At 27.0% G+C, this 15,164-nt stretch overlaps 1 protein-coding gene across 1 annotated transcript in view; it reads right to left on the bottom strand.

Moving 5' to 3' along the window:
• Nucleotides 1-4,503, bottom strand: part of LOC126906668 (protein unc-13 homolog 4B) — a 34,789-nt gene extending 30,286 nt beyond the window's left edge. The window contains exon 1 of the mRNA XM_050687373.1: nt 4,165-4,503. Coding sequence (XP_050543330.1) covers nt 4,165-4,490 — 326 coding nt within the window. The 5' untranslated portion in view covers nt 4,491-4,503. The remainder of the gene's footprint in view (nt 1-4,164) is intronic.
• Nucleotides 4,504-15,164: the final 10,661 nt, after the last annotated feature.

Raw genomic sequence — 15,164 nt, 5'->3', positions numbered from 1 at the left:
AAAATTGTCAAATTTAGGAAAATAGCCTAAAAAAAGGCTTTTAATAAAAATTTTTGGAAAGCCATTTTCTAAACATATACTATAAAGATGTTTTGTTTTAAATTATAGTTTATCTATAAGTATGTAAAAAATAACCAAACTATTTATATTAAGATCATATAAAAATGTTTTTAGTGAGGTTAGCTTTGATTTGAATACGTTTGTTATAATTGGTTTATTTTATATATATTTAAATAGTACTGGATAATAATTGATATTAATAAAATGAGAATTTTTTTATACGCATTATATTAAACAGGAATTATAAAATACATAATGAAATTTATAATTAAATAACTTTTTCATTTCTATTATCATACCATATGGTTGCCAATATACAAATATTTTTGTTCAATTATTATCTTTAAGTAATTCCCACACATTTAAAATTATGAAATAATTCAATTAATATCAAAGTTCATTACTCTGTAGAATAAATGATAAAATGATGAAAAATAAAAATAATTTTTTTGTTATTTAAAAAAATAGTTTAACAGCCAAAGATCAAGGATAAATACTATGAGGACTAAGAATTTATTATAAAATGCTCTTTAAATTTTGTAAATATTAGAAATCATAAAAATATTAGTGGAGAACATGAACTCACTGATAGTACCTAAATCCATACTAAAAATGAAGAATTATACCTGTTACATTGAATTATATGTAAATTATTGATGTATTTTCTTCGTGGATTATAAAAAAAAGACTAGTAATACAAAAATATGTGGAAATGGAACATAAATATCATTCGATTGTGATGATATCATTGTTATGTTAATAATTTCAAACATTTGAATAAGGTCATTGACACTTATCAATTAAACAAATTCATAATATAAATAAACAACATTTTTATTAAATAAATATTGAAACAACCTAAATATTACAATGAACTTTCTTAAGTTTCTCACTTAATTTTCAAAGTTATTTTTTGTTATTCCTCGAATGTATTTAAAGAATATGAATCCCCTACCTAAATAAAAATATTTATATATAAATAAATAAATCCAACCTAATCCTATTTGAAATTAAAATCGTTAATATGTGCAATAAGTGTCATCATACTATTGATATTTTCTTATTAATCGATAATTGTGTTAATTATTACATATTATTTTATGGCCTTATTTTACAATCTTAGACAAATTTTATTATTGCATTGACATATACATTAAATCTGATGACTAATAGAAAATGAGTATCATTTAAATATATTTAAAATATGCCATAAAAAAGTTCTAATTTTTTAATTAAAGTTCCTCTTTATTTACCAAACCTGAGAATGTCTACTTATATAACTTTAAAAGAACCAAAAACAATACTGAAGGGTGGAATCACAGGTTTTCTAAGTTGTGTAGACAAAACTATCCAACGCATTGGATATTGATGAACAAAATTCGTCAAGAAAAAGTAGGTGATAATAAAAACTCGAATTGTATTTTCTATACAATTTTTTCCGATTAAAGACAGTTTTTCTCAGTAGTATACAAAAAAAAAATACGGTTAAAATAACCATATAAACGGTTAATATAGTAACAACTACAATGAAGACAGTTGGAATAACTGAAAGTTGGGTTAACCCAATCATTTATTTAAATATTCCAACTCATCTAAAAAAAATATGAACAAATAATATCTATAATCATATCAAAGAATATATTAAATAATTAAAATTTAAAAAAGTATATGATAGATAACAGCAAGAGATATCTTTTAACATTCATGTTATGCTCGTGTATTTTGGTAACCACTTAGTAAACCATTTATTACTTAAAAATATTAACATGATAAAATTTTAATAAATATTCGTCAGGAACATCGATATTATGTTTTTATAAAAAAATTAAGAGAAACACATTTTATTTAATATGTGCTATTCAGACGATTCCTACCTAAATTAACATATATCACAGAATGCAACGACACCTTTAAAAATTTATTTAAATATCCAACTATTTTTATTAGAATTGTCACTATATTAATTGTTCATTTTTTTCGTGGGTTTATATTTAAAAATTAACGTGTTCTAAAATGAAATACGTTAATAAATAAATAAATTAGGCTCGTGATCTTATATTATCGCAATTATTATTTTAATATAATAAAACTGTAAATAAATTTATAATTGTTGATGTAACAGTTCACACGCATATTTTAAACGGAAACCAAAATCGACTGAGTAATTATGCTTTTTGATAGTGCACGATTGTTTCCAGTAAACAATGTCCTGTTATAACAATTTAACGATAAAAGTTTTTTAAGGTACGAACAAATAAATTATGTTCGTGGAAATTACGTAAACTCAAACTTAATTTTTTATTTGTATACACAATCCAGAGCAATTACCGTAAACAATAACAATGCATGCTATCTGTGGTCAATCATGTAAGTTTGACTTATTACTTTTACTTAAAATATTACAATGAAACAAACCTACTCTTTGTGTAACACACCTTTTCAAAAATTAAAAAACCTCAACCCCAGGTGTGTATGTGCATTATGCATGATTGCTTTACCGTATCGCACTAACAACGTATATTACATATATCTATGTAAGGGTTCACATTCGAATATAATATTTAATTATTTTCACTCTAACAATTACCCGTATAAAAACAAATTATTTTAAATAATAAAAATAACTTATTGTTTAACAAAATATTTCGGTTATAATCTTTTAAAAATGTATGTATACAAATTATTTTATAAATAATATGATAACAAAATTTACAACAAAATTTTTTTTTTACAAAAAAAAGAAATTTCCTTAGAATTTTAAATACTATTTTAATTTTGATAGTTTCTGTTCGTAGATCTGTTTCTATAAAATAGAAATCTTTTTCAAAATAACTAATTACAGATTGGTAAAATTATTTATAAAGTTAAACAAAAATCAGAAAGAGTTTTTTTCATACGTAAAAAAATACTCAATAATAAGATACCGTTATCATAGATAACGTAAAACAGACAATTAAAATCCTAATAGTGATTGTGTGATTAAATAAAAACCGCAGCTGTACAAAAGAAATCATTCTTATAATCAACGTCCCGTTTATTGCAGGTGTTAATAAATCAAAAAACAGAGTTTTGCATAATTTCATTATAACTTTTAATTATGTTATTGATTTTATTACACTAAAGACATTATGTATTCGATTTCGTTGCTCTTAGTAACACCCGAAGACTTTTAAAGGTATACATATTTATAGTGTTGTCTTGGTACAGACGACACTACTGTACTAAGTATCTTAGAAATTCGTAATATGTTAAGTTAATCAATGCTTAGTGATTAGTTAATATAAAGTAATTTTTTAAAAAGTCTGTTATAATAAAATCATTATTTATGATTTTGATTATTGATTTTTTTAAAAAGACTGAGACTGGAATGTCAAAATTAAAGTAAACTTTTTTTTTTAACTAAACTATTAAAGTATTTAAACAAAAAATAAAACTTAATATTTTAACACAGAAATAAAAGCTACACTAAAAAATTTAGAAACTATAATTATTTATACGTTAAGTATTATTTTTATACGTTGCAATATATTTGTTTCTTTTAATTTTTGCAAAAAATCGTTTTTTCCTTGTTCTATAATACATATAATTAGATATAACAAAAAAAGTTATTACTTTGTATTTATGGTTAACAGATTATTTTAGAAGATAAATAAAACAAAACCTATTAAATAAACATTCATTTTAAATCAAATAGTAAGTTAATATTCATTACAGAGAGTTTTTAATCATGAGTTAATTGTGCTAAGGTGTAAGTTAAAATTATTTCTCTAATCATAGATAGCAAAAATTTAATGGTTCCAATTGCATAAATTTAACACTAGCTAGTACACTCTACTGAGCTTGGAAGTTATTTATTTAAGTCTTACATTCGCGGTGAAATTTACAAACCAATATTTATTTCAGAACTGTTGGTTACTTTTTTAAATGCAGTGAGCCAAATAAGTTGTTTAATGAAAAATATCAATGAATTTAGTATAAAGATAATTCTTTTAAGTTCTACATTTTCATTTACATCGTCCTGGCTCCTAATTAGCTCTTGTCATTCAAAATAAATTTTTTTAGTTACACTTATAAGATACAATTTATTCAATTTAATGTACTTACGGTTTTATTTTGCGTCCTCTTCTTTTATGCCATTTATCTGTTACTGCTTTAGTGAACACGGCTTTTTTTCCAACCAAATTACGGCCAAATTTGATCGCTTTTTTTTTGGTAGATTTCAGTTTTCTTCTACAGTAATTCTCTTGCGTTACACTTAACACCTCGGCCATTGTATCGCACACTTTATAGTTATTAATTCGCTTTCTGAACAAATTTCTATTTAAGTCAACGGGAACTATTTTTTTACTAAAAAATCTTCGCGTATAATTTAAGAAAATAAAAATTTCGGCTGCAGAACTACATTGGCACCCCACCGGTATAAGCTGCATCGGCGGAAGCAAGATATCCTTCTGAACTAGAGCCACAACACGTGCAGTACAGTCTTGAGCCTCCGATTTTGGCGCTCTCTCGTGACTCATTTTTATAACTCACGCTCCCCCACGATCAATACACAAAATTTTTATAAATGTTTATCTGAAATCTGGGTATTACCAAACGTAAACACAGTAGTGAAATTATTACATCTAAATTTAAGATAATAATTTCCCAAGTAATAATAATGCATTTCGTAAATAACTTGCAATTATTTTGTAAATGATTTTGTCAACTTAATACATAAAATAACTGGGCATTTTTCAAGATCAATGCAGATAGAATAAGAATTCAATTTTAAATTAATGATTTACATAAAACAACCTTAACTTTTCTTTTTATTATCAAAAGAAGTTAAGTATTTACACCAGAGAGCGTGCTACACAATTGCATTGTTTAAATGAAAACGCTATTCTTTAATCATAACAATAAAATAAACACTATTGCGTGTCACCTTTAAATCGATTATAGGAAATAGAGAGACCAGTAAACAATAAGCAATTACGGTAAAATAGTATAGTCTGTTAAGGACTTCCGTCGGCGTGTGAAAAAATATTTAATTAATCAATTCTAAGACTTTATATATTTAAAGAATAAAAAAAAAATCATAACTAACCAATAATGTTCCAAATTCTAAACGACGAAATTAATGTGTAACAGTCGTTAATTAAGCTCTTAGAAAAAGATAATAGATCACTTTTATCAAAAGTAAATATATACAAAATAAAAACACGGCTCAATTAAAGAATTGTTCTTGAAAAGCATATCTAAGCTGTTAATGAGAATCGAGATAATGTACTTGTTGTGTGCCAAGATAAATACATCGGAAATGTTGAATAGCCCAAGTAGGAAATGTGTTAGTGAGAGACTTGAACGCCGGGGAATAGTTCTTTCGTGAGGTGTAAAACAAAACTTGGTGGTTTGCCAGCCGTGAAAGATTTTCTTTGTTTTGTTGGCGATTCTTCAGCGGGTCAAGTACTGTCACGGGCTACCGGCTATTACGGCAATAGGCCTCGCGTTTTACCGCAATTATGTTATCAGTCATTAATACATTAAATTTCCCCTCCACGCAAGAAAAACTATACAAGTAAGTACAACGACCGCTTCCCGTGGCTGGAAAACCAAAATACTAGTACTATTATACAGTTGGATGAGTCACGCGTGTTACGATAACACAACACGGCGGTCTAGTCCACCGTAATTCCTGTCGACACACCGGATCATTATCATTGGACATTACGAGTGCTATACAAATGCACGAAGTCGACTCTGAATTCGGTCACAAATGCCATTTATGGTAACCTGGGGATTTGCTCAACAGACCATGGGTGGAAATCAAAATGTTTCATCTACGGAAATGTGTACCACAGATTATTACTATGATGATACGATGATGAGCAACACCCTCAAATATGTATGATATAATTAACTTGATTATAGCCAATCCACGATGTAATTATTTAAGAACTACGCACGTATATAACGTGTTGCAAACTTGTTTAGCGAGCACATCGACATGCAATAAAAAATACCATTTGTTCAGTGAAAACTGAAATAATAGGTTATAATTCTACTGGATAAATCGTTATGATTTTTTTTAATACTGATCCTAAAGACGTTAACCTTTTATAAGCGGTTCGAAAAAGTTGACGAAGAGCAAATTATGTCCTATACTCATTTAAAATAAAGTGAAAAATATTCTACAATATCGACACAGCATTTATTAATTGAAAAATGGATAACTGATATTGAATTATTATATTTAAAAACTATTTATTCCTAAACGCGAGGCTGAATCGATTAATTTCCGAATATAAAATTATCAATGTTGGCTCGTGGGGGGTGCTGGTGGTGAGGCTGCGACTTTAAATATAATACCGCTAGTCATATGTACAAAAAAATTGTCAAATATAATAGAATAAAACACAATACACATGTTATTATTTTAAAGGTCACGGTAGAAAATATAAATGAAAATAATAATAATAGCGATTATAATTTTATGGCAACCGATAACGAAGAGCAGTTAATTCTAAAAATAAATTACCCAACATAGTGTTATTTTACCGTATGGACGACACTGCCGGTCGTCCAAAACCCGTTTACAAGATTGCAACTGAACCCGGACGCTCACGATTGGACGCCTCGCTTATGATTTACATCTCAGAATATTGTTCGGACGACGCGGCCGGTCGTCCAAACACACGAGTAGTGTTTGGATGTGTATCGGCCGCACGTACTGAGGGAAACGATTCTAATGTTCGCACACGACAAATGTATTATGACTATTTACTATTGTAAAATTTGCATTTTTAATAAAAATGTACAGTTAAGAATATACAAGTAGTTTTCTTCTTTTAATTAATTTTAATAGGAGTGGGATCGTCCAAACCACGAATTGCCACTGTAAATTATATTAAACGATTTTTTCAGTAAGTTTAACAGTTCTACAAATTTTAAGTGTCGTACAGTGAAATAATTATTTCATAGTTCTCCCTTAAATCCTAAATAAATTGATGTCAATTGTAAACCACTCAATTTAATAAAATTGTCAAGAGTAGAATAAACACACATAAATCTGTATGGACGCCTATACTTTATTTTAAGTGTAATAATTGATCTTAATAATAAATATATAAATAAGCCTACCACAATTTACTATAAAACATAAAATTGACTCTATACTTCAGTCACTTTTTGTTTTTATTCTTTATACTATACAGTAAACAATATAAAGAATGGAATATAAAAATAATTATTGAATAAGTGGTGTGTAATTTAATTTATTGATATACTCTAAGCACTCATTGGCTTACAGGGTCTTAGAAATTTCTCGGTGAATCCCCACTATCAATTTGTGCAACATAATGATATAATAGATGATATCTGACAGTTATTAACATTTCAATCATAAAAAACCTCTTCAATCCAAATCAATGTTACTTTTGACAATAATTTGTATATTTTTAACTTTACAATTTCTGTTTTCTAAAAATTCTCTCAAATATTAATGCTTGTTAAATAATATGTTCTGTTGAAAATGGTTTTTTTTTTACATTGGCGGCCAATTTCTTTTTTTTTTTTTTAATGCAGTACATGTCCAAGTTTTTAATTTGATTGATTTAATAAACGCAGTCAATTTGGAATATTATTCAAAAATTGATTCGAAATGTTAACATGCGTAGGTGGTCTTTTTCAAACTCTTCCTGTAATTAGTTTTTTCATTGAATTTTCAGGTAAAGCATATCAAAAGAAAGATTATTGCCTCTTGTATACCTCATTAAAATTTAACGAGGATCAGCGTTTTTAAAAAAATTTATAGAAGTGTTAAATGCAAAACAAAAATTTTGAAAATATCATTTTTTACGATAGTATAATTTCGAGATATATTTCTAAATTTTTAAAATTGAAGAATTTTATCCAATTTTTGCAACGATAGATTCAACTAGATTAAAATCCTGATATTTTGACGTATTGATATTTAAAGTAGGCATAGTGAAAGAATTTTTATGGAAAGTCATAAACAAAAAAAAAACTACAAATCACAATACCTTCTCAGTTTTGTATCGATGCTAAAAAATGTCACTAAAAATAATGCGTATTAAAAAAATTACTAATCATTTTCCGGTACAAAAAATAGTCCTTATCGCATTTAGATACATTATATCAATTAAATTAAATATTGGTAATAAAATTTGTTATAATTTTTTAATCAAGTGTGTTATTTTTGAAACATATCGTGAATAATTATTTAGTATATAATTTTTAATAGCTTTTGTCCCGATTAATATAAATTGTAACAATTTATATTCATCTGAGAATGTTAGATAAAAATGAATAAATTCTACAAATTATAATACGTTTATAATATGAGTTTATTGAAATATTTAATGTATGTTTATTTACCAAAATGTCTACAGAAAAAATTCAATATTATTTTTTCAACATAGGAAGGACAAAAAATATTTTATGCACTAAATAAAATTTTTTTTTATAAATTTAGTTTAGTAGTATAATCTATAAGAGGATTTAAAAAATTCATTGAGCGTTGTTTGTTTTAACTTGATAAAATGTATTCGATAAGATTATCATAAAAAACGATACATTTAACTGAAATGACTGTTAAGTATGTAGTGTCCACAGAGCTATGAATACTTTAAGTGGGAATTGAACCACTGGAACGGTTTAGGTTTTCACGAGCGTTTATACGAAAACTATTAGTATGTACTCGGTTTCCGCATCAATTTATGAAAATAGTTGAAACAAAGTAAACAATAGCCTTGTTATAATAATTAAAATTGAAATAATAAAAATGAATAACTCGGCCTATGGACAATAGAACTGTTCGAGTCACGAATTACTTTTCTTTAAATCCAATCAATTAAACAAACTTATTAAATATAACTCATAATATCACAAATTTTACAATAACAACATACGTTAAAAAATTAAACATAGTTAGTCCATTTAGTTTTATTAGGGCATGTAATTTATTCTTATAATTGATGTTAACTTTTTCATTCTTTGAGTTCGCCATAAATTTAGAATACATACAAACTACGTATTCAAAATACAAGCTTAAAAAAAAAACAGATTTTTAAAACTTAAAACTTAGTAATCGCTATTTATACATTATCATTTGTTAAGTTTGTTATAGCCCAATCATAGAATATTATTAGAAAGTACCTAGTAATCGAACACTAATATTTGTGATTTCTGCTCAATTTAAATAAATTTTTCATTTAAAAAATTTAATTTGTCCAAAAAATTAGAGCAATAACCTTCGAATAAAAAAGGTACGGTCTTTGAGAAGGTCTACTTGGATAAGAGTTTAAGTGAGAGTAATGAGGCGGCACTCATAACTTAAAAATGTACTTAAAACTAAATAAAACTTAATTTAAAATTTTTGGAAAACTATCTTACTATATCAATAGTCCCACGCATAAAACCGGTAAGTGCACTTTTAAAAATTTTGCAGGCGCTCTATTTAAAAAATAATATCATCATAGCAGTTTTTGTAAATTTTAAATTTTGAAAAACTGTAAAACAGTAAAATTTTAAAACTGAATAAAAATTTAACTTGTACACAAATTATTATTGTATAAAACGTATTACCTCCTAAAATTTATATATATAGCTAAATATAGTGGTTTCTAATATCTTTCATCAAATGTTAGCCGTGGCCAAAGGCGGATTCAGGGTATGATGCAAAGAGCATAAAACATCTCTTTTAACTATCATTGCCCAATTAAAAAGAGTAATTTAATAAAATTAGCAAAACATTGATTTTGACGTTTAAAAAATATTTGCGACCCACTGATTGTGATTTGATAAACACTACCAGTAAAAACTTTAGGTTAGTTTTCTTAATTTTTGAATTGTACACAATTTATTCGGCAATAAAAGCAATAAGCGTATATTTCGAGGAGTAAAAAAAAAATTTTAATCTTTATAAAAGTTGACAAATTTTGTATATAGAATGGTTACTTTTTTAAATAATATAAAGAAATAACATTAATTCAATAACATCAAAAGAAAACATTAATTTTTTAGAGATTTATTTCAATTAAGTTCTCCAAGACTACCACGTTGTCGAAAGCATATTTAGACATAATCTGACAACATTGTGTCTTTTGGTCCCTCTCTTTCTCTCTAAATGGCGCTCCCATCAAAGCTTGGCGGGACGCTCTGTCTTGTGGTGCCATCCGTTTATAATGGAGCTTTCGCGTCCATTCTGAACTCATGAAATTTCTGCTCCATATCCTTAGGAAATTTTCGGCAGTAGTCATCTGGATAAGAAAGATCAACAGTGTAGCCGGATTTTGCCTATCGGCAACGCGGCGATCTTGGAGACCTTACTTTAAATCAGGGATAGAAACCGTACCGAAAAATACCGGTTGGAACCCAAAACCTTCAACATATGAACTCAATTATGACTAAAATCTTAATTTTAAAAAAAATCGGGCCATAACCGAAACTCAATTAAAAAGATAAAAAAATGCGTTTTTAAGTTTCTTTGAATTTAGGTATTTTTAAGTTTATTAAAGGACGCGATGTGGCATAGTGGACATTACAAATGTTGATAAGACTAGTGTTAAGTTACATCTGCTGACATACTGTACGGATAAGTGACCATACGTACGGTGGCAAAAAACACCAGTGCAGAAGGCAACGGGAAACCACTGCACTTATTCCTTTCCTAGTAATACCAGTTCACCTTAGGATATCTAGTATCCAACACCCGAAAACGGATAGAAATTTTAAAAAAGGTTAATATATGAAAGGTAATTTTAATAATTATTTCAATTTAAAACAGAATTCCGTTGTGAGAAGTCTGAATTCATAAATGAAGTCGACGTTAAATTCCTTTCGATATTAATATGAGTTATTGTTGTAGTAGTGACATGTTATGTCTTATTGGATGTATCTAGAAAGTTATATGCACTCATACATTGTTTTGGTACCGATTGAAGCGTTGCGACGGTTAAAATAGACATGTGGGTATTTTAGCTAATCGACAAAAAAAATGACTACGTACCAGCTGTGAACTGTTGGACAATTACATAGCACGAAACACGCATTTTTTGTCGATTTCAATTTTTAAATCACTAGTAAATTATGAGATCTGTAAATTAGCTATTTTATTTTAGTAATAATATGATAATGGTCCATCGTTCTCTATCGGTCATTTATTTATAATAAAGAAATAAGCACTTTTAAATATTTCATTTTCTAACTCAATTACATAAATCTATAATAAAAAGTTAACTATTTTTAAGTTTTTTATTAATAAGAACTTTTTATTATATTAATTTAATATTATATTTAATTAAATTAGTTTTGTAAAAAATATTCATTAAATAAACGTGTTTTTCTTAATATTATTTATTATATTTAATCATATCAATAATATTTTTTTAATTTTTATTATTTGAAAAAATTTTACTTAAAGGCAAATATGACAGTTTAAAGTATTTAGACAATGCGATTACAATTTGAACATTAATCATATTACTAATTAGTCATTTACCATTTACGAATTTGAACAATGTGTTAAAAAATACATTTAAATGCATATATATTTATTGTTATTTATATATATATATATACATATATATTTATGTATATAAATGCATTTATATACATATATATTTATATGTATTGACAATACCCAGTATCATATTTATAGAAGGACATTTAAAACATTTGTATTTGCCATAGGCGCAATTTGAACAAAATTTTGGGAAAGTTTACTTAATTTCCTTCTTCTTTAAAAAAAATTCCTGTATAAAATTCCTTGTAATTTTATTATTTTTGATGGGCTATGACAGAATTTTGAGGGAGGCTAAGCCCATCTAAAACCGTCAGATTACACATATGGTACAGGACTCTATTGGACGAAGTAGCACCTGACAACATAATTTAAATTAAATAAAATAATATTGTAATTAATAATATTTTACAAATTAATTATATAGTAAATTACATATTATATAATTAATTACAAAGTTATAAGTTCGAATATGGTCCTTGCCTATATTTAATGGGCCCAATGTTTTCAATTGTTCTGCGAAACAGTAAATTGAAGTCTGATAATACCTACAGAAGGTAATCAATTACTTCCCCCAAAACTATTATATCGGTAAAATCACACTAAGTTTTCAATTCAATTAATATAAATGTGTACTGGCTGATGGCGTGTTCGGCATAACTTAAAAAAATGAATAAATGCATATAATTCCGCGGTCCACTTATGACAATTTATGTTAACGTTAGTTGTAGTATCAAGCAGTCCGTTTTAAAGTTCTCTCACTCTAAAAAAGTGATATGACGGTTCTAGATGTTGTTAATTCATTTAAAAGCCAATACAAGTATTATAAATTAGACACAATTATTTTACGATAGGTAACTTTAGCCCACTAAATTTATCGTATTAACATGGGTTAAAAGAGGGTTTGTATTTTTTACCTTGTTATTTAGTATGCCATCAAAAAACTCGAATACGAATTTCATAAGTTGTTCGGTTTGAGGTTTAACAATGTCAGTTTGGAATACCTGAAGGAAAAAAATGATCGTGTACGAGTGATTAACTACGCATTTCGGCTAGCAAATGCATTTAATGTGTTTAAATGATTAACATGAATCAATATTTCTTTTTTTGGTTATAAGTAATTTTTTGTCGAAAAAAGTAAAAATCTATTAACAACTTAAAAATTTCATTTTTATTTACTGAGAATATTTGCTAATTGGTTTTTATTATGTTAACAATAAGAAAGTGATGAAACTTTTCTCATCAATTAATTCATTAAATGTTTTATTAAAATTTGATATCTTCCTCTTTTTTTCCACAAGAAAATAATTTACTCGACAATAATACAATAACAAATCTTTTAATATTCTTGTTATGCCTATGTATTTTGGTAACCCCTTAGAATACCATTTATTACTTAAATATATTATATAATATTAAAAATATTAAGTATAGGATTTTTATAACTACCTAACTTATGAAAATGTTCGGGTAAACACCAAAGATAAAATAATTTAGTACATTTTAATATTTAAGGCTAATAATATATTTATTTAATATTTTAACAGCATTTAAATTTTATTATTCTATGAATGGTTCTCGACACTTTTTTCACCAAGATATTACTCAATTTAAAATTTGTTGCAGTAAGATAATATGTTATTGTAACATTTAATTTATATATATAGTATATTAGATAGAATATAAAGATATTGAGGAGCAAATAATTTGATTAAATAATAGTTGAAAAACATTTGAAATAAAAATTAATTATATAAATGAAATTTTAGTAACAATTAATGTGAGTATATTTAATGAAAATTAAATCAAATATAAATTAAAATATGACTAAACGATTAATTATTGTTAATGTTAACTGAAATACGAATGTTAAACAGTAGAAAATAAATATTTATTAAATATTCATTCAATACTTATATGTTACTTATGGATATAAATTGTTTAAGAAACATATATAAAATAAAATTAAGAACAGAGTTTTTAGGTATATAAATAAGCTTTATTTCGTCAAAATTACAATAAGCATGTGTTATTTTACAAATGAAATTTAACTCAGTGTGAGTAAAAAAAAAAAATAAATATTGAAAAATATAACAATATAAAATGCGTGAAAATTTATATTACACAAAAAGAAATATGCAACAAAACAAATATGAAATAACAATAAAAAGAATCAAAAATAATGAAAATGCGAACAAAAAACATCCACAAATGAGTGGAAAACAACAGTTGTCAAACATTTGAAAAATAATCAAACTCTGACTTATGTGAAACTCCGTAAGGAGCGACTGCGGCGCGTTGAAGAAGATTGGCGGCGGCTTCCATGACAACCATAACGTATCATGTCACACTTCTTCAACAGACGCCTGTTGCGAGTTGCATAGGCCTCAAATTGTGCGGCTGAGTCACTGAGTCTTACGAACATACTCCGGCCATATTCCAAAAGAGTCGATGGCTCATATGACGATGAAGCGACCAACTCTCTGAGCTTTACGCACCGGGCGGTGGTATCTAGAACAGTTGGCTCGGTCGAGGAAGTATGCGGATCGAACAGCTTTTTAAAGATAAGCATAAATTCCCATACTGGTCTTATACGCCGCATACTACGTATTTCCCCGGGACCATATTCGTCCGAATAATAGTCGATGGTGTTCATAATGTGCAACCGCTGGGCCATTAAGCAATCTCGCAACACTTCGAAGGCGGGACTAAGTGGTTGAGTGTTCCTGACAGCGGATTCTGGATCCCACAGATCATACTCATCTCCAATTGAGTGGATCAGATGTCGATACAGTTTATCGGTGTCCAATAGATCTCCAATCAACTTGTCCCGGCCTTCTTGGATCTGCCTGACTAATCCTGATAGCTTCGTATTTTGCGAGTCCATGTTGAGCTTGTTGAATGAAATGGTATTCACAATGCACAGTTTTTTTATCGCAATCAACGTTAATTAGAAACTTATTAGACGAGAGAAATCGGGCAGACCCGTAAATTTGTCTTCGATGTTCACCGTATATATAGGCAAAAATTCTCTAGTTGCTTAGAAACAGAATAGTTATAATTTTATTTTCGGCTAGTATACTTTATTATTTTACTTAAAGCCAATATACGTTTTTTACTACGAGCCAGCATATTTTATCATTTTTCTTCTAACTAATAAGTAATTTTATTTTAGCCAGAATGATTATAATGATTTTTTAATTGACAAAAAAATTAGAAAATTAACAGTTTCACTTGTACGTATATTTTAATATCACTATAAGCAATGAAATATTTAAAAAAGTCTATAAAAATATATACAAAAAGATTTTTTAAATATGTGTAGCAATTTTTTAATGGCCGTTTTTACATGAAAAAAAAATTATTAACTTTGAAAATTTGTTAATCAAACATTTTTATAATAAACTATATAGTTTATTAGACATTTCTTTTTGGCATTAATATAATTTAGCTCACACGCGTTTTTTTTTTTACTACGATTACAGATATGTAAAAAATATATGTTGGTCAATAAATTATAACCCTTTAAAGTTTGCATATAAAGCAGTTATTAGGTCGCGAACATTCCATTAATATTCTT

Source organism: Daktulosphaira vitifoliae, unplaced genomic scaffold (genome assembly GCF_025091365.1).
Source record: "Daktulosphaira vitifoliae isolate Bord-2020 unplaced genomic scaffold, ASM2509136v1 Scaffold_5, whole genome shotgun sequence".
Taxonomy (NCBI): Eukaryota; Metazoa; Arthropoda; class Insecta; order Hemiptera; family Phylloxeridae; genus Daktulosphaira; species Daktulosphaira vitifoliae.
Note: the sequence above shows the minus strand (reverse complement) of the source record. Positions and strands in the feature narration are given on the sequence as shown.